The sequence below is a fragment of the Ovis aries genome, chromosome 4 (assembly GCF_016772045.2).
Source record: "Ovis aries strain OAR_USU_Benz2616 breed Rambouillet chromosome 4, ARS-UI_Ramb_v3.0, whole genome shotgun sequence".
Lineage (NCBI taxonomy): Eukaryota > Metazoa > Chordata > Mammalia > Artiodactyla > Bovidae > Ovis > Ovis aries.
Genome location: NC_056057.1, coordinates 9,433,920 through 9,452,773, shown reverse-complemented (window position 1 = coordinate 9,452,773; position 18,854 = coordinate 9,433,920). Strand labels below are relative to the sequence as shown.

Here is an 18,854-nt window from a genome sequence, read left to right as displayed (position 1 = left end):
TTGTCAGTTTTGGACCTGGACCATATTGTTAACCTTCCTACGGTTCTGACCTTCAAACACTCCTGTAGCCAAATTCTTGCCCCACACCAGCCGTCTCAAACAAAACCCTTCTTTCTCCTCATGAGGACTCAACCCCATTCAGTGCGGTAGGCACTGCAGATCAGTTTATCCTAAATTGAACCACAGTCTCATAAAAACTGGGGAAAATCCTGTGTGTGTCCTGGAGAACCCAAGTCCGTAGTGATAAAGTCAGAGGACTGTGACCAAGAAAACTGCAGAAAGACCCTCAGTCTCCTTGAGTCCCTTCAGTGACTGGAACGTCCTTTTACAAAAGTAGTGGAAGGGAGCAGGCAAAGCCAAATCTTCAAGATGTTTCAATCTCCTCCTTAATTAGCTCAGTGTGAGAGAGTGGAGACCACTAGGATTTGTACAGAGCTTCACTGTTTATATGGAGAAGGAAATGACAACCCACTCTAGTATTCTTGCCTGGAGAATCTCATGGACAGAGGAACCTGGTGGGCTACAGTCCATGGGGTTGCAAAGAGTCGGCCACGACTGAGCGACTTTCACACTTCACTGTTTACAAAAGGGTTTGCAGTCTATTATTTCATTACTGTCTTCATTTGACTCCTGAAATCCTGTGTGTCAGACTCACCCAAGGAACTCCAGTGTGCTTAGCCCAGTCCAGACTGGGCCCAGGTGTTCTGCCTCCCAGGCCAAACCTGGGAGGAACCAGGTTCCTCTATAGAAGAACCTTCAGTGATGCAGGGACCTGCATAAAGAAACTGGAAATGTGAAATATGAAGAATAATAGAATAGAATAGAATAATAATAATACTAACTCTTTAAAGAGATTTCCCAATAAACTAATTTACAGATTTGTTTCCCCACTAAAATTATGATACTCTGTGTCCTTGTCTAGATTGAAGTAATAAAAGCAGCGTTTATTTTATTGAGTGTTATGAGCTGAATGTCTGCTTCCCCACAAAATTCATATGCTGACATCTTAATCCCCACCGTGTAGGTATTTGGAGGGAGGGTTCCATACTTCAGGAGATTTGTCTCTGGCATCTTGATCTTGGACTTTCCAGACCTCAGAACTATGTATGAGAAATAGCTGCCTGTTGTTTAAGCCACCCAGTCCATGGTATTTTGTTACAGCAGCCTAAAGCAGATGAAGACATTGACTATGACTGTGATACAATGTCATCAGGCTATTCAACAGTGTTTACAATGTTTGCAAGTCAAAAGTGAAGCCCATGCTGCGGGCACAAGAAAATCTGTATTTTTCTCAATCCTATTTCATAAATATAATGTGTAATTATTTAAAAATACATGCTCACAGTTTTAAGTATCCCTCTAAAGCAGCGTTTCTCAACTTTGGCACTTGGAATCAGATAGTTGTTGGTTGTTAGGGGTTGCTGTGTGCATTGTGAAATGTCTGGTATCCTGCCTGGCCTCTACTCACTAAATGCCCATGGTAACTCTACCCCCCAGTTATGACAGTGGAAAAGGAGTCCAGATGGTGCCAAATATCTCCTGGTGCCAAAATCGCTCCCTATTGAGAACTTTGGCTTTAGAGTCAAATGTGTAGGTACCTCCTGAAATAATTACATTATCTGCACATCTTTTTATTTTTTTACATCGAGTTTAATTCAAAGATAGCAAGAATAGTCTTTTGGTTCAGCCACAAAGGCAGTGAAAATTTATGTGTATTTACAAGAAGATTGATAGGAATGGATGAATCAGAAGGATGACAAGAAGGATGAAGTCGATATAAAAAGGGGTAGACCAATTTGAAGAGTTTCATGCAAATAGATGTGAGAATGCCATGGATTTCCTGGCCCACACCCTACCTCTTCCAACTCCCAATAATCACCATAGAATTTTAAATGTATTTATTCTTTTTCATTCTTGTAGATACAACTTTTCATTTGGGGGGAAAACATGGGTTCTAAACCTATTTACCTCTGAGAAGAAGCATGACAATTAAGTGTTGATGTATGGCCATTGGGGTGCTCCCTGCTTGAGTTTGTAATCTCATTACAGTGGACTGTACTGACAGAAAAATAAAAGAAATAAAACCATATGAAAAAGTCTAACAGTTCCTTACAATCTGATAAACTCTAACATCAATCAGAAAAGAAAAAAAAAAAACATTGTATTCCAAAGGAATACTTTTGAGAGTCTTTTATAAAAATAGCTACTTGACCTGGTTTCATAAGCAGCAAGAACAGGGCTCTAAGTGGCCACTTAAGTTTCTATCTCTATGCCCCGTTTCTTCAGAAGGCAGAGGCAGAATGGCCAAGATATCAGTGTGGTTTGTTCCAATATACCTTCATGTTCCACTCAGCCTCTGGTGATTGCTACTCACTGTCAAGATCAGTTACAAAGGGCTGTATTCACCGGCTTTTCATCTAGTAATGAATGAGGCTACAACTACAGTGGAATAGTTTTAATGCTGGACTGGTGACTGCCACAGCTTTTACTCTATCTTGGAAGCACAATTTGATCCATCATCCCACTTTGCCCAGGACTTTCCTGGTTTTACCACTGAAAATCCCACATCCCGAGAAATTCCTCAGTCCTGGACAAACCCAAACAGTGGTACCTAGTCTGACTTATGAGTTTTTGACAGAATGTTTATTGAAGCCAACTTTTAGAAAGTATCTGCCAAGAGCTGGAAAGATAAGGTCAAGAACAGTATCTAAATCTGCCTTTAAAGTAAAAGAACTCTCTGTTTTATAACAATCAAGTGGCACTTAGCATTTGGAATATACATTTAACTAGCCTGTATGACTTCCAGGTATTTGCTGCTGTGTTTGTGAAGATGAGCATTTCCAAGGGCAAGAGAACAGTCTGTCTCTGAGTGCTTCATTTAAGCAAGGACACGCTGCCAACTTGAAAAGAAATAAAGGCCACACTTTGTCGAGGGGGGGATCCTGCAGTTATTCCTCTGCAAATTTAATTCAAATAGGTAAAGAGATCTAAAACATGGAGATATCCACAAATTAGAGGATACTTGGATTTTAAAAAGGAAAGAAAAGAAATCCAGGCCACTGAGAACTATCTCGAAACAGCAATAGTGTTTCCTTTTCATGGTAATCACTCTAGTCCTGTGAACATGTTTTGAAAGTCCATATTGTGAATGAAATTTCTTGAGATCATCTTTATATGAAATATAAAGATAAAATAACAATTTTAAAAGCTAAAAATTGTCTTCAAGCAAATTGATTTAAAAAGTAGCATGCGTGTATAAAATGTGCAAATCAATGCTATTCTGGTACTTTGCTTTTAGGATTATTAATTATATAAATATGACATTCAACTAGTATATTAATGATTCCTTTAGAAAATTCAGTGTTATTTTTATCACTCAAAATTATACCTTTTTAGAATATCACTATCTTAAAAGGAATTATTCAGAGAAACTGCTTTTGGAAAATGTTATATTATCTTTTCAAACAATTTTAAGAATCAGCTTGACTTATAAAACCGATGATAACCTTCAGAATATTTATTATGTGTTCATATAAGATATAGATTATACTTGATTCTATCCATTACATGAGAAAGATTTCTGTGATAAATCCTTTTACCTGATCCATTATTAGGCTCCCAAACCAACTTATAAACAAAAGTCCCCACTGGAAGTGTTATTAAACAGGAACTTGATTCTGTAATGTAGTAGAGACACGTGTCACCACAGATCACGATAAAACTTAAGAAAATTAGTCTGGAGTCTCTCTTTTTATCACCACGTTACCAATAATTTGTTTTGTCACTATAGTTATGGTTTTATCCATCCATTGTCAAAGTTATGACCAAACTGAATAGAAATATTTAAGCCCCAGAAGTTTTACAGAATTCTGAGTCATGAAGCTCAAAAACTGTTTCTCAAATTCTAAAGGTATCTGCCAACAGTTCAAAATATAGATATAAATCCTAGTAGTCACCAGAATTAACCTTATCATGTTTGGCACCTCCCTTGTAAGACCCCATTTCAAATGAAAGGGTCTTAAAATAAGTCTTGAATTTAAGATTGTATCACAATTCCTTTTTAGTAATGTAACTGGGGAACTCTTATATGTAGTCCACATCTCATTTTGATTTCTACAGCTTAATCCTGCAAGACTTTTATGTTTGTATTAATATTCTCCATGAAGTATTTATTGACAATATTACTAGTGTCGACCTCAAGACATATGTAATGATCACATTTTGATTATCTCTTAGGCCCCAGTTACACAGAACATTATAATCAGAAATGTATCAGAGCTATCCAGTGCCATAACACTGGTTTCAATTAATTGCATGTACATTACAAAAAATCTGGCTTACAGCCAACAGATGGATGAGAAAGCAATAAACCAAGAGCAGCTGAAGATGAACACAAATACACACTGAAAATATGACATCCTTTAAAAAAATAAATATGTACCAGGATCGAAACATGGTACCATGGAAAGTGATCTGAAGTCACTCAAGTCCTGAAATGGTTTGTGGTTTAGGCATTTTTTTTAATTGGCCACCAACTCCTCACCGTGGTCTCCTTTCCTAGTTCACTGCTAGACTTTGAGAATGATGCAACTACAGCGGAAGGCTTCAGTGCTGAGAGACAAAAGAACCAAGACCAACTCAGGCTAACAAGTGACTGCCTCAGATAGACTGAAAAATCCAATCCAGCTGTTTTGCATATGTTTGACACTGACTGGCTTTGAGATTAAAAATATGACTTTCTGCCCCCCACAAAATGTAAGAAAAACTGGCTTTTTTTTTTTTCTAAACAGAGCATTAGAAAGCTTTCATACTATGCATAGATTTACTACAAAAGCTGAACCAAGCACACAAACCATAAAGGGGAAAATTGACTCCAATTGATAGCTGGCTTAAAAAAATAAAATAGGCAAACAGAATAATCTGAAAATAGGGCTTGTCATGGAAACAGCATATTAATGGGACCATATTCCCAGTAGCCTTATGGTTTTTCAGGCAAGTCTTATTTTGCCATCACTGCACAAGAAACAAAAGAATACACTAGCTTTTTTATATGCTACACAATTTAAAAGTTGTTTTCTAAAAACAAAGCCTGGTGGTGACTTAAAAATGTCTTTTAAAATTGCTTAAAGCTAGCATTATAAAAGCTGTCTGCATTAAATTTATAGTTACATCATTTTAAGGACACCCATAATAAGAATGCTATATATTTATTATTTGGATAGAGGCTAATAATCTTAAATTTTTTTTCCAGAAATTATCTGCTGAATTATTTAGTGAGAAGATGTTTTTAACTTAGCCTAAGCATTGTTATTTTTTGTGTGCCTATACAATAAAACCTTCTTCAATATCGCCTAATACTAGATTAATGTAACAAAGAAAAAGAAACATAAAATTGCACCTTGGTAATTGAAATTGAATGCTCTTATTTTCACTTAGATTTAATTTTGTCATCTGCCTTAAAATGATGACGATGACTTATGTGACAACTGGCTTACAACCATGAAACTAACTCTATTGTATTAAAGGTCTTCATTTCAGCCCCTTGTCATTTTATCACAAAATGTTTTCATGGGAAAATTTAATATAGGTATTTTTAGTGCATACAGGGATAAGAGACTTATTTTCCAAAGGTATTTGAGGTTTTCCATCTGGCATTCTCCTTTTCTTATAACCTTATTTCCATATTGTAAAATATATAAGTAAACTTTGTATCTTTAATTTATAAAAATTAGCGTGTATATGTGTATATTTTATACATAGACATAGATATATGCTTATTTACACTATGCATATTATACATTTATAGAAATTCTAAGAGTAGACCAACCAGATAATTCCTCTAGGGCAAGTTCTTTGAACAATATAAAAATGGGTCTTCAGAAACAAACAACAAAACAGCCTTATCCACCTAACTGCTGCTTAAAATGCTTATAAACACACAGTTAACCATTTATTGATTGCCTGTTTATGGTTTTAGAATATCCAAATATGATAATACTTCATAAAAATTGTGACAAAGATGATGGCTGATGATTTAAAAATCAACCTCCATATTATAGAAAGTTATGTAAATTTATTCTTTACGGAAAAAAAGCTACAATAAAATTAGAGTTTTCTTCTTAATACTCTTCTGTAGGTAAGGAAATAATTTGTAAACTTCTGTTATATTGTTACTGTCATGGAAACAGATCTTTTCAAGGGACTTCACATCATCAATCGCTACAATGGAAGTCAGTTAATTTTTTGGAAAGATTGGTCTCAAGGTTTAAAGATAGACTTTTTCATTGAATTCCTGAATTCATATACTGTGGATTTGGACACTATAAAATGTAAAGACAGATAGTGCATAGTGCAGACAGTTACAGCTCTATTATTTTCAGGCGCAAAAATCATAGAATTTTGTACAAAACTTTGATTTTTTTTTATTTGTGAAATTAAAAATATGGTAATATATATATATATAAACTTCTATTCCTCTATAAATATAGATGATTTTGTGATAGTGAACAGAATAAATGCATACCAAATTCAATGAGCATTGTCATTTTAGGGTATGACAGACATAGATAGATTTATGTCCTAAGTACGGGCATTTTGATAAAACTCTTAACAGTTTAAAACAATACAATCAGGAAGATTGCTTTTCTCCTCTTTTTCACAGAGAACTAAAGTGAATATTTTTCAATGGCTTTGAAAGATTACACTGGGCACATTTCTGTAAATCCAAAAAGGAACACACAGGATTTAGTGCAGCAGACATGCAGCACCCATTCTCCCCTTAGCATACATGCCCATATTTTGTTTATTTCGGTGGCTAATCCCATCAATTATTCCACCTCCTTTACTTCCTGGAATCTTACCAGGTTATTATTAGTGATGTGGATTGTTCCTCCCTCACAATGTGTTGTTGAATAATGATCATAATAATATGTTACAATGTACAAGTGTACAATGAACATTTTAAACTTTCTGACATATGTCTGATTATTATTTGATTGAAATGAGAAAGTACCACTTCATTTTGAGGACATCCATTACACTGAAATCTCCTTCAAGTTTTCGTACTCAGTTTACCGTCTTGCTCTCCTGTTAAGGAAAGCAAAGATTATCAGCTCCTTAACAAAGCTTTCCAGGTGACCTAGTGCCTCCACTTTGCAGAAAGGGAAATCTAGACAGAGGTGCTCTCTGTCTTCAGAAGCAGTTTGCCAGGCACCCGGATGCAATTAGAATTGTCTCTCCCCACCCACACAAAGCTCCATGCCTCTTCCCCAGATCTCAGTAACCACATCTTTCCATGACGCTGGCCAAACCCATACCAGGTTTTAGACGCTAGAGAATGAAATGAGCTCATCCACCAAAAATGAGACTTAAAAAAGTTTGGCATTGGTTACCCCACTCACCCTCTAACCAACTTTGTTGGAAGGAGGGAGTGTCTGGGCGTTGGAGGCCTGAGCCAAGGAGCCCGGGGCTGCCCCTGCCCACATCCGTGGGCCTCCTAGAAGCCGGGGAAGGTTCTGGACAGTGAAAATTTCAGCTTGGGAGAGTCTACGGGCCCGTCTTGGCGATCTGTCTCCGGACAAGAGCAGATTTGGGATCGGCCCGGGCCCACCTTCCGATGTGGAAGCTTTGTGGATTTCTGTACCTGGAAGAGTCCCGACCCCAGCAAGGAAGGTGAGGGAGGGAGCAGAAAGAGGAGGGGTGTAGAGACCCAGGCGGCGCGGCCCAGGCTCTCCCCACCCGCTGCAGGGAGGGGCGCGCCAGCACCAGGCAGAAGCTCCCAGCGCTGCGCTATGGTTTTCTCTCTGTGCTGCTCTGAAAAGGGCTAAAAGGAAAAATGGTCAAACCGCCCGAAATAATTAAAATTAAACAAACAAACAAGGAGAGTAAAAGAAAAACGCGTGACCGGTCATTTAAATACAAATATACTTACAAAAATCTTACACAGGCTATTTACAAGTCATAAAAGCATACAGTCCTGGTACCAGAGCAAAAAAGGTCTGTCCATCCCCCCCGCCTCTGGCAGTTGGGCCCTCAGGTCCCTGTGCACCCCCGGGGACAGAAGCTTTTGCAGGAGCCTTGTTAAAAGCAGTGAGTGGCTAGGGAGAGTAGCCAGACTTGGCCAGGATTCCATAGGGCCAGGGAGGCTGGGACCAGGCCGAGGGCTGGCGACCGGCTGAGTCCCGAGCCTCAGACGGTGGTCTCCCCCTGTTTGCTGTTGGTAAGCCGAGTGTAGAACTTCCTCCAGGAGTTGAGGGTCTTGCCGGACCAGATCCAGAAGCCTGACGTGATGCCCACGATGAGGGTCATAAGGTACTTGATCATGAAGACTGTGAAGTCGGGGCTCATGGGCGGGTGCGGCGGGGCGCCCCCCGCCTGCAGGTGGGGGCAGGGGATGGCATAGCTCTTGCAGCTCTGGGCCACCCAGCTGCGCTCCCACTGGTCCCGGAAGGCCTGCTCGTAGAAGTAGCAGGCGATGACGATGGTGGCCGGCACGGTGTAAAGCACGCTGAAGACGCCGATGCGCACCATCAGTTTCTCCAGCTTCTCGGTCTTGGTGCCGTCGTGCTTCATGATGGTGCGGATGCGGAAGAGCGACACGAAGCCGGCCAGGAGGAAGGACGTGCCGATGAACAGGTACGCGAAGAGCGGCGCCAGCACGAAGCCGCGCAGAGCGTCCACGCTGTTGAGCCCCACGAAGCACACCCCGCTCAGCACGTCGCCGTCCACCTGGCCCAGCGCCAGGATGGTGATGGTCTTGATGGCTGGCACGGCCCAGGCGGCCAGGTGGAAATACTGCGAGTTCGCCTCGATAGCTTCGTGGCCCCACTTCATGCCGGCCGCCAGGAACCAGGTGAGCGACAGGATCACCCACCAGATGGAGCTGGCCATGCTGAAGAAGTAGAGCATCATGAAGAGAATGGTGCAGCCCTCCTTCTTGGTGCCCTGCGCCACGGTGCGCGCCCCGTCCTCCGCGAACTTGTCGTTACACACCACCCGGTCCTCCAGCAGGAAGCCGGCGATGTAGGCCACGGCCACCGCCGTGTAGCAGCCCGACAGGAAGATGATGGGCCGCTCGGGGTAGCTGAAGCGCCGCATGTCCACCAGGTAGGTGAGCACGGTGAAGAGCGTGGAGGCGCAGCACAGCACAGACCAGATGCCGATCCAGGTGCGTGAGAAGCGCAGCTCCTCTGGCCCGAAGTACATGAGCCCGTACACCTTGGTCGGCTCGCAGGGGGCGCCGCAGTCCTTCTCCCCCAGGAAGTGGTAGTTGAGGTAGGAGGGCACCTTGAGGGCGCGCGGGCACGAGAACTTGCCCCGCGCCGCAGCGCCGGCGCCCCCCGCGAAGCCGCCGCCCCGGTGCCCTCCGCCGCCGTGCTGCGGGTTGCTAGTCCAGAACTCCGGCAGCAGCGAGGGCGTCGGGGTGCCCTTGTCCGACGTGTTCTGGCCCACGCACAGCTCGCCGGCGCCGTGCACCGGGAACTTCTCACACTTGAGCGTGTCGGGCCACTGGAAGCCGAACTTGTTCATGAGCGCCTCGCAGCCCTGGCGCGCGCGCTCGCACAGCGAGCGGCAGGGCGGCAGAGCCTGCTCCAGCACGGTGCACACGGGCGCGTACATGGAGCACAGGAAAAACTTGAGCTCGGCGGAGCACTGCACCTTCACCAGCGGGTAGAACTGGTGCACCTCGAGGCCCGCATCCTCCTGGTTCGTGTGGCCCAGCAGGTTGGGCATGATGGTCTGATTGTACGCGATGTCGGTGCACAGCGGGATGGAAATGGGCTGGCAGTAACCGTGGTCCGGTATAGAGATGCCCCGCTCGCCGTTGTACTGCTGCCCGCTCTGCTGCTGCTGAGGCGGCGGGGGCTGCTGCCCCGGCCCGGGCCCCTGGCCGGCCGCCTGCGCCCGGACCCCCAGCAGCAGCGGAGCCTCCAGCAGCCAAAGCAGTAGTAGCAGCCGGCGTGCCAAGCGCCGGGAGTCAGCCGGGGTGCGGCGGCGGCTGCCCGCGTCCCCGCTCCCCTCCGCCGCCGGCACAGTGCGGAGCGCCCCGGCACAAAGTTCCCAGCTCGCGCCGCCGCCGCCGCCGCCTCCCCCGGCGGCTCGGGACTTCTTAGGCGCCTCCTCAGCCATACTTTCTCGGCGCCGCTCGGCTGAGGCTGGCTGTCTCGCGGCGGGAGGATGCTCCCCCTGCGGCCGGGGCGATCTCCTCCCCGCCGGTGCCCTCCGTCGAGCCCGAGCCGTGCTCGGCCCGCTCCCCCGGCTCCCGCTCCGCGTCCCGCAGCCGCCGCCGCCGCGGAAACTTGCGATTCATGAAGCGCGGGCTGCGGGGAGAGCCCGGGTGGCTCGGGCGCGCCGAGGGTCGCGTCCCGCCTTCCTGGCCCTCTGCTGGCTGGCTCCTGGCAAGCGGCGCCGCGCTAGTGGCGGCGGCCGGGTAGAGCGCGCAACTCTCGGCAACCCAGCAGTCTCGGCTCCCCCCCGAGCCTCCGCCTCCTCCTCCGCCGCCGCCGCCTGACCATTTGTGTCAATCCCTCAACTCGCTCGCTCTCCTCTCCCTCGCGCGCCCTCCGACCGGTTTCCAGGCGCCCCGCAGTCTGTCTTTCACCAGAAGGGAGGAGCCTTGAAACCGACGCGGAACTGGAGGCTCAGGGATCGTCGCCCAATCGCTGCACTGGCTTCCCGGCGCAAAGGGCGCCCGCCGCCTGCTTCCCAGAGCGAAAGTCGGCGGCGGGCGGGAGAAGGAGGCGGCGGGAGGGGGAGCGGTGGCCGAGGCACCGCTCGGGCACAAAGAGTGGGTTTGCTATGAAGCGGGACAGGCTTGGTTGCTTTTGCTTTTGCGGAAGAAAGGGCGCGGACAAGTAGGAGAATGGTCCCATATGCTGCTGGAGATCATGAATAGGAGTCGGCCGATCGCGCGATTTAGCTTTTCTTTTATCCATTTTCGTGTTTAAAAATCCTGCTCTGAACGCTGGTTACAAACAGCAGACCGAGCACCTCGATCCGAACAGATTCCTGTGACTTAAGGAACGCACGGCTTCCTTCGAGTTTGTATCTGTATATTTATTTAAAATATTACTCTCAAATCCTAGAGCTCTCAGGCTGGGCTTGGCGGGCTTCGGGCGCGCCATTTCCCCCGAGAAGTTCGCCGGGTCGCAGTCAGATGAAGAAAAACCACCACAACCAAACACAAACTTCGATAGCATTTAAAAAGTAAAGCCAGACCTACAGTCCGCTGTTACTGTCTTTTCTGTAGTCAAACTCCTTTTTCTCCTTTTTATCAATCCAGAAACAGAAGCAAAGGGAAACTACCCATTAAATATTACGAGAGAAAAACTTCAGAGCCCTACTAGTCTCTGAAGGAGGAGAGAGTCCTGGATGCCTGAGACTCCAGAGGGGGTTCAGGGCAGAGCTGGGCTTGGGGGCAGCCTGGACCCTGGGGAGCTTCAGGGAGGCTTCCAAAGGCCGGTACGCCCACGGCTCCGGGGGAAGTGTGCAAGGGTCAGACCTGGGCCAGTTGGGTTGGGCTGCAGAGTGATCTGCCACTCAGATGCAGAACAGCGGGATGCCAGTTCAAAACAACAAAACAATTCAGCCCACTTACATCCTCGTTGTTGTTTTCCTGTAAGATATTTTCAAGTAATGGTCTAACCAGTGATTCGTTTTATCAATAAAATGCCACCGTATTATTAATTCTACCTAGGATTTGTGGGCCTATGATTAGACTGTCTCTTGGGATCCTCTTCTACAGTTATTTTCTGTCTTTTGTTTATCCATTCATTTTTTAAAATAAATACTTACCAAGCTCCTATTGTCCTAGAAGCACTGTTAGGTAGTAGAATACACAGATAGACAAGACCTGGCCTAGCCTTACAGGTAGGAGAGTGTAGCAGGGCACAGAGATGATCAGTTCCCTTAATGCACATCCCTAAGCTGAAGGAGGGGCTTTCCTGGTGACTCAGATGGTAAAGAATCCGCCTGCTTTGCAGGAGACAGGTTCCATCCCTGGATGGGGAAGATCCACTAGAGGAGGGCATGGCAACCCACTCCAGTATTCTTGCCTGGAGAATTCCATGAACAGAGGGGCCTGGGGGGGCTACAGTCCATGGGGTCGCAAAGAGTCAGGCACGACTGAGCAACTAAACACACACAAGCTCAAAGAACACACGAGAGCAGCCAGCCAGTGGAAAAGATGGGGAGGGATCTGATGGTGAGATGGATGGAAGATGCGAGAGACAGGAGCTCCAAAGTGCTTAAATTGCCAAAGGAGGAGACGGGGTGGGTGTGGCTGAGATATTATGGCAGGAGAAAATGTTAGCCCAGAGTCAAAGTTATGGTTTTTCCAGTGGTCATGTATGGATGTGAGAGTTGGACTATAAAGAAAGCTGAGCACTAAAGAATTGATGCTTTTGAACTGTGGTGTTGGAGAAGACTCTTGAGAGTCCCTTGGACTGCAAGGAGATCCAACCAGTCCACCCTAAAGGAAATCAGTCCTGAATATTCATTGGAAGGACTGATGATGAGGCTGAAACTCCAAGGCTTTGGTCACCTGATACAAAGAACTGCCTCATTGGAAAAGACCCTGATGCTGGGAAAGATTGAAGGTGGGAGGAGAAGGGGATGACAGAGGATGAGATGGTTGGATGGCATCACTGACTCAATGGGCATGAGTCTGAGTGAACTCCAGGAGCTGGTGATGGACAGGGAGGCCTGGCGTGCTGCAGTCCAAGGGGTGACAGAGAGTCAGACACGACTGAGCGGCTGAACTGAACTGAACTGAAAACATTTGGGCTAAATTTTACAGACAGTAGGGAGCTGTGGAGGCTGACTTTTCCCCACATGAGCGGGGAGTGGCTTCAGGGGTGGCTGAACAATATTGTTATAATTCATATCAGTTTGATATGTTAAGTTCAACGAAAATATAGCTTTTTCTTTTCTTTTTTAAACAGCAGTGCTCCTCAAAGTGTGATCTCTGAACTAGCAGCAGCCCTTGGGAACTTGTTAAAAATTCGAATTCTCTTGCCCCACCTAGGCCTTCCTGAGTCTGATATCCAGGTGAGTCTGATGCTAGACAATAATTGTTGTGTTCTTTTCTATACTGAACACTTTATTAAACATTTGATGTCAACTCCATTTTAAAATTGTCATAGTAGTTGATACTAAATGGTAATTTATATTTGGCCTGATCATTTGCTGTCTAATCAACTTGGTCACCAGATCTACGCAGTTGAATTGATCATCTAATTCCTGAGAATGGATCAGACCACCAACCTGCCAAGAGTTGAGATGACTGAACACAAAGCCTTCATTCATAAATCATTTATTAATAAATCGTAAAGCAGGAGACTCAACTGGAAGTAAAATTCTTCATTCTCATATAATGCATAGGATGGATCTTAAAAGATAATTCCATCTGGATAACATTCCCACTGAAAACAAGCTCAATTCATCAATATTCACAAATACTCTTAAGAGCCCCAGAGTTTTTCCGAGGTTTGCAGTGATTCAACCAGTGGCTTCAGGATGACTGGGGAAGAGGGAACCTGGGGCAGTGTCATTGGGGAAGCTTAAACATTAGTCTAGACAGTACTTCCCTGGTTGTCCAGTGGTAAAGAATCTGCCTTGCAACTCTAGTTTGATCCCTGGTCGGGGATTAGATCCCACATGAGGCAGAGCAGCTAAGCCCCCTTGCCAAAACTCAAGTCCATTCGCCTCACAGGAAGATCCTGGATAATGCAACTAAGATCCGACATAGCCAGATAATAAATTAAAAAACGAATATTTAAAGAAACAAAAAACCTATAGTCTAGATATAAAGAGTGGCTCAGTGGTGAAGAAGCAGCCTGCCAATGCAGGAGACACAAGAGCCGCAGGTTCAGGCCCTGGGTTGGGAAGATCCCATGGAGTAAGAAATGGCAACTCACTCCAGTATTCTTGCCTGGGAAATACCATGGACAGGGAAGGGGCAGGCTACAATCCATGGGGTCACAGAGTCAGACATGACTTGGCAACTAAACAGCAAAAGGGCACTACTTAAGGTGAGCGTCACTTGTACTGCACACTGACAGGGCACTGTGAATCTCATCATCACGTATGTTGGTGTCTCTAAAGAGTGTGCTGTTCTATCTTCGCCGGTTGAAACAAACTGACGTGTATTTGTCTCAGATACATATGTTATTATTTTTCAACTATTCATGGATACAGTAAATTCTTAAAGCTCACATTTGTCTTAAACCATTTCTGGATTTCTAGTATTTTTAAAAGAAAATGCAACCGGTATCATAATGTGCTGTACAACAAGTATCATAGGTGACTGAGAGAGTGTGTGTCTGTGTGTGTGTTGGCAATAATTCATGAAAAATGATATTGAACAGGAGGGTGGGAAGCTCAGGTGCTCTCTGAGGTCCTTTGAACACTGATGGTTCATAGCCATTCATTCTCCCCCAGCATCCCGTTCCACAAGTCTCCCAGGGACCCTTTTCTCCAGCTTCCCGCCCTGATGCTCTTTCTTCTGCTGATAGCATCCCATGCTTAGAAACTTTATCAAGCCGTGTTTCTTCTGCCACTCTGCTCGTGTAAAGATGTCTCTGTCTTCTGTTCTATTCTCTCGAGGTCATTCGTGGTGCCAGGCTTGGGAAACATGAATTCATTCTACTGTGTTACTTACCAAGAAGCATCACATGCATTGAACGTGCACCATCACTCCAAGCTCTGCCTCTTCTCCCCAAGGAGGTGGGGAGGCACAGGGAGTTTGGCAGAAGGCAGTTCTGTCCCCCACAGTCGGTCACACTGTACTGCTTCAAAAGTTGTTCTTTTGACTTTCTTGTACTTTTTTTTTTTTAAATTGGAGGAAAATTGCTTTAAGATGTTTTGTTGGTTTCTGCCGTACAGCAATGTGAATCAGCTATAAGTATACACATATCCCTGCTCTCTTGAGCCTCCCTCCCCCCGGCCCATCCTGTCCCTCCAGGTCATCACAGAGTGCCAGACTGGGCTCCGTGTGCTACACAGCAGCTTCTCACCTGTTCTCTGCTTTGCACGTGGGAGTGCATCTATGTTGATGCTCCTTCCTCCATTCGTCCTGACCTCTCCTTTTGAAATTCTTGAGCTTGTTTTATCTTCCACTGGACAGGGGAGTTTACTGGAGAGGAGGCTCGGAAGAGCAGTAAGAGTGAAAAAGAGAAAAAAAAAAAAGTCATTTTTTTTCCAAATCATGGAGCTGGAAGGAACCAAAAATATTCTCTAGGAACTAGTTAATTTTCTCTAGTTTATAGTTAAGAATACCAGAGGTGTTAAAGGAAGAGCTACAGGGTAAATGGCCTTGTTTGGCTTAAATTTCATTAGACACTTATTTTAACACTTTCCATGTTATTTTAGGGCTTTCCACGTGGCTCTAGTGGTAAAGAAGCTGCCTGCCCCTGCAGGAGTCACAAGAGACGTGGGCTTGATCCCTGGTTACGGAAGATCCCCTGGAGGCGGGCATGGCAACACATTCCAGTATTCTTGCCTGGAGAATCCCATGGACAGAGGAACCTGGTGGGCTGCAGTCCATAGGGTCGCACAGAGATAGACACAACTGAGTGACTCAGTACGCATGTTCTTTTGAGTAACTATCATTCTTTGTACTAAAAACTTTTATTGGCATATAATTCCTTTACAATGTTGTGTTAGTCTCTGCTGTACAAAGAAGTGAATCAGCTATGTATACAGGGATCCCCTCCCCTCTCGGCGCCCCCTGCCCCAGCCATCCCACCCCTCTGGGCTGTCACAGGAGGAGGAGCTGAGCTCCCTGTGCTTCCCATCAGCTGCTTTGCGCGTGGCAGTGCATGTATGTCCACGCTGCTCTCTCAGTTTGCCCCACCCTCCCCTTCTGCTCATGGTGCCCACAAGTCTGCTCTCAACATCTGCGTCTATAGACATTCTCTCTCAATGGCTTGTCTAAACAAGAAATCATTTCCCAAGACTTATCTTCCAAAGTTTTTTTTATTTAAAAACCTAGATTGTCTATTTATTTTGATACTAATATGTTATTTCATTTATCAAACCTACGTGATACAGAGGAAACCCTTAAAAGCAAACAATTCAGGGTTGTAGCCAAGAACAGTTAGTGTTATGGAAAGTCTTTTGGGGAGGTGAAGGCAGTGGATAATAAAATGTTAGAGGGAAAATATGAGCAGCATATCTTGACTCTAAAATACGTTATTTTCTCATATACAGTGGAAGGGTTTGAGATCCAGATAAAAATTATTTAAGTATGAACTACTATGAACTTGATAATAAAAATATTTCAATCAGGTATAAACTATAAACACAACCCAACTCCTCCTTGATACTGATTCTTCAAGCATCAGATTCAGTCAAATTTTCTTTTTTTTTCTAAAACAAATCCTTGTGTCCAGGGCTGATTTTTCAGGACATTGCAACAAGGGAGCTGCTCTGCTATGCAGGAAACCCCGACCCCGAAGCAGGTCATCTAGGAATGGCTTAGTGCCAGGTTCCCCAGGAAAATGCAGTGTGTGATGTGCCAGGTTCCCCAGGAACATGCAGTGTGTGATGGGCGAGGGGGCAGCTGCCTTTGAGGTGACTACCAGGACACAGGGCTTTCTGAAACGCCAAGGTCCTTACACTTATCAGGGAGCCTTGCAGAACCAGTCAAGTTTTCTTATATCAAAGATCTTGTTTTATCAGCCCTTTCTCCAGACTGCTTATATCAGGTTGAATATGGTTACCAGCGCCAGTTACAGTTGGGTGCACATGGACACGCCAGTTGCTCCAAGTGCAATCAGGCAGACCTTGAGCTTTCAGGCGAGTTGTTTGTTGCTGGCTTGTGGGTGGCAGGATTGCGTTGTCTTCGTTGAATACTGGAGATTATAACACAGCTTAAGCTCTGTTGTATCAGCATTTCCTAATTTTTTTCTGTGAAATACAACATCCTCCCCCAAAGACGTTCTGTGAAAAACAAACAAACAAACAAACGTTCAACTAAGTTTGGGAAAAGGCCATACTCTATGTCCTTTCTGGAGACCCATGTTAGCCTAATGAAATCATTGAGAAGTCCTGAGGTTAGGAACCCTTTTAAAACTAGTCTTACCTAGTATTTCCCACCTTGGGGATTACACACACACACACAACAGCTTGACATCACGCTCTGAATAATACAGGATGAGAAACCTTGGATTAGATCTAAGGTATTTTAAAACTAAACTTTGTAAGGTTGAACTGGTACCTCTGTGTCACTTTCGTAGGTTAAGAGTATAAAGTGAGAACTTGGCTTACTATGCTTTGAGTTCCTGAACCTGATCTTTGAATTCCTAGTGAAGGGAAATTGATTAGTTCAGCACCTGGTAGTAATTAAGAAAGCTGGGGAAAAAAAAAAAAAAAAAGCCTGGACTATGCTATTCCTGCCTTACTCTGAGGCATCACCTAAGAATCTATTATATTGTCTTTATAAAATTCATTTTATTTATGTATTCGTTTTTGGTGTCTGGGGTCTTGGTTGCTGCGTGGGCTTTACTCTCTGAGTAGCTGCGGGGAGCAGGGACTGGTGTCTAGCTGCAGTGCCCAGGCTTCTCATTTCGGTGACTTGCTGCGCCCGGAGCAGGGACTGTAGGGCGTGCAGGCTTCAGCGCCTGTGGCATGTGGCTCAGTGGCTGTGGGTCCCAGGGTCTATCGCACAGACTCAACAGTTCTGGTGCACGGGCTCAGCTGCTCCGTGGCACATGGGATCTTCCTGGATCAGGGATCGAACTGTGTCTCCTGTGCTGGCAGAAGGATTCTTTTCCACTGAGCCACCCAAGGAGACCTGTCATAGTGTCTTTGCGGAGATCTGCGTAAACTCTCAGCATAGATTTCCACCTCTCTCTTCTTGAATTTCCAACCCAGGAATTATGACATAAACTAATTCTTAATTGCCAAAACATCCAAAAAATCTTGCAAGAATTCTAAAACTAAATGTCTTTTCTTTATTATTTTTCTCCATCATTCTGACTCAGATCTGTTCTTGACACTGGTGAGATGGTTCTTGGATTCGTTTATACACAGAACCTCAATTTATAGACTCTCTTTGAAAAGTCTATCTTTTAAAAACATGTATGGCTTTCCCTAAGGCAACTTACTGAAGGAGACAGTCCGTTTCACTATGTTGACTTTTATCTTACAGGGCAGTTATAGCCAGTTGGTATTAAGATCCTAAACTAACTTGTTTTTTCTAAGTCAGCCAAAATTTGTTAGAATTTACATTTTAAACATTGTTAAGACTCAAAGATTTAATATAAATGGGTATATTCACTAGGTCTAAGTATGAATCATGTATTCCATAGACACAAATCTCACAAAACACATTAAAAAAAAATAAAAGTGTGAAAGGAAAACAGAATTATTGAACTATCATTAAGATCAGGTAGTTGTTACCCCAAATTTTCTTATAATTCAAAGATTAAACTATAAAAGGGGGTTTACTAAATCTATTATTTAAATCTCACTTTAAAATACAAAGGGCTCTCTCATGATTGTGCTTTGAGTTCTGTTGTCTTTATGACATTGGAGATGGTGTACACTATCTGGGCAAACTTTCGTAAAACATATAGGCATTTCTATTGGTTTTAGAATATAGTCCTTCTGGGCAGCCCTGGGAAAGAAATATAGATGATCCCTTGTAAATTAAAACCTTATGCTTCTTTAAAGAGGCCTCTCTGATTTGCTAAGATGTGGGGAGCCGAGTTTGGAATCATTTTGGTGCAGAAAAAAATTTTTAAGAGAATGAGTCAAACTTGTACTTCTGTAAGCAAGCATGTCTGTTTTCCCTTCTGGAGGACTTGACAGTTTTTGTCAAGGAAGGGATGGGGAATAGTATTATACATATT

General features: G+C 44.5%; 1 protein-coding gene and 1 long non-coding RNA gene across 2 annotated transcripts; one reads left to right on the top strand and one right to left on the bottom strand.

The window, feature by feature from the left end:
* Positions 1-3,502: 3,502 nt before the first annotated feature.
* FZD1 (frizzled class receptor 1) lies at positions 3,503-10,591 on the bottom strand. Its single transcript, XM_027968435.3, has one exon. It carries the CDS (start codon positions 10,126-10,128, stop codon positions 8,188-8,190), a length of 1,941 nt encoding a protein of 646 aa, XP_027824236.1. The 5' UTR covers positions 10,129-10,591; the 3' UTR covers positions 3,503-8,187.
* A 2,231-nt stretch (positions 10,592-12,822) lies between these two features.
* LOC132659659 (uncharacterized) lies at positions 12,823-18,348 on the top strand. The gene is made up of 2 exons (XR_009600319.1): positions 12,823-13,047; positions 15,370-18,348. It is a non-coding gene; the product is annotated as an uncharacterized LOC132659659 (long non-coding RNA).
* Positions 18,349-18,854: the final 506 nt, after the last annotated feature.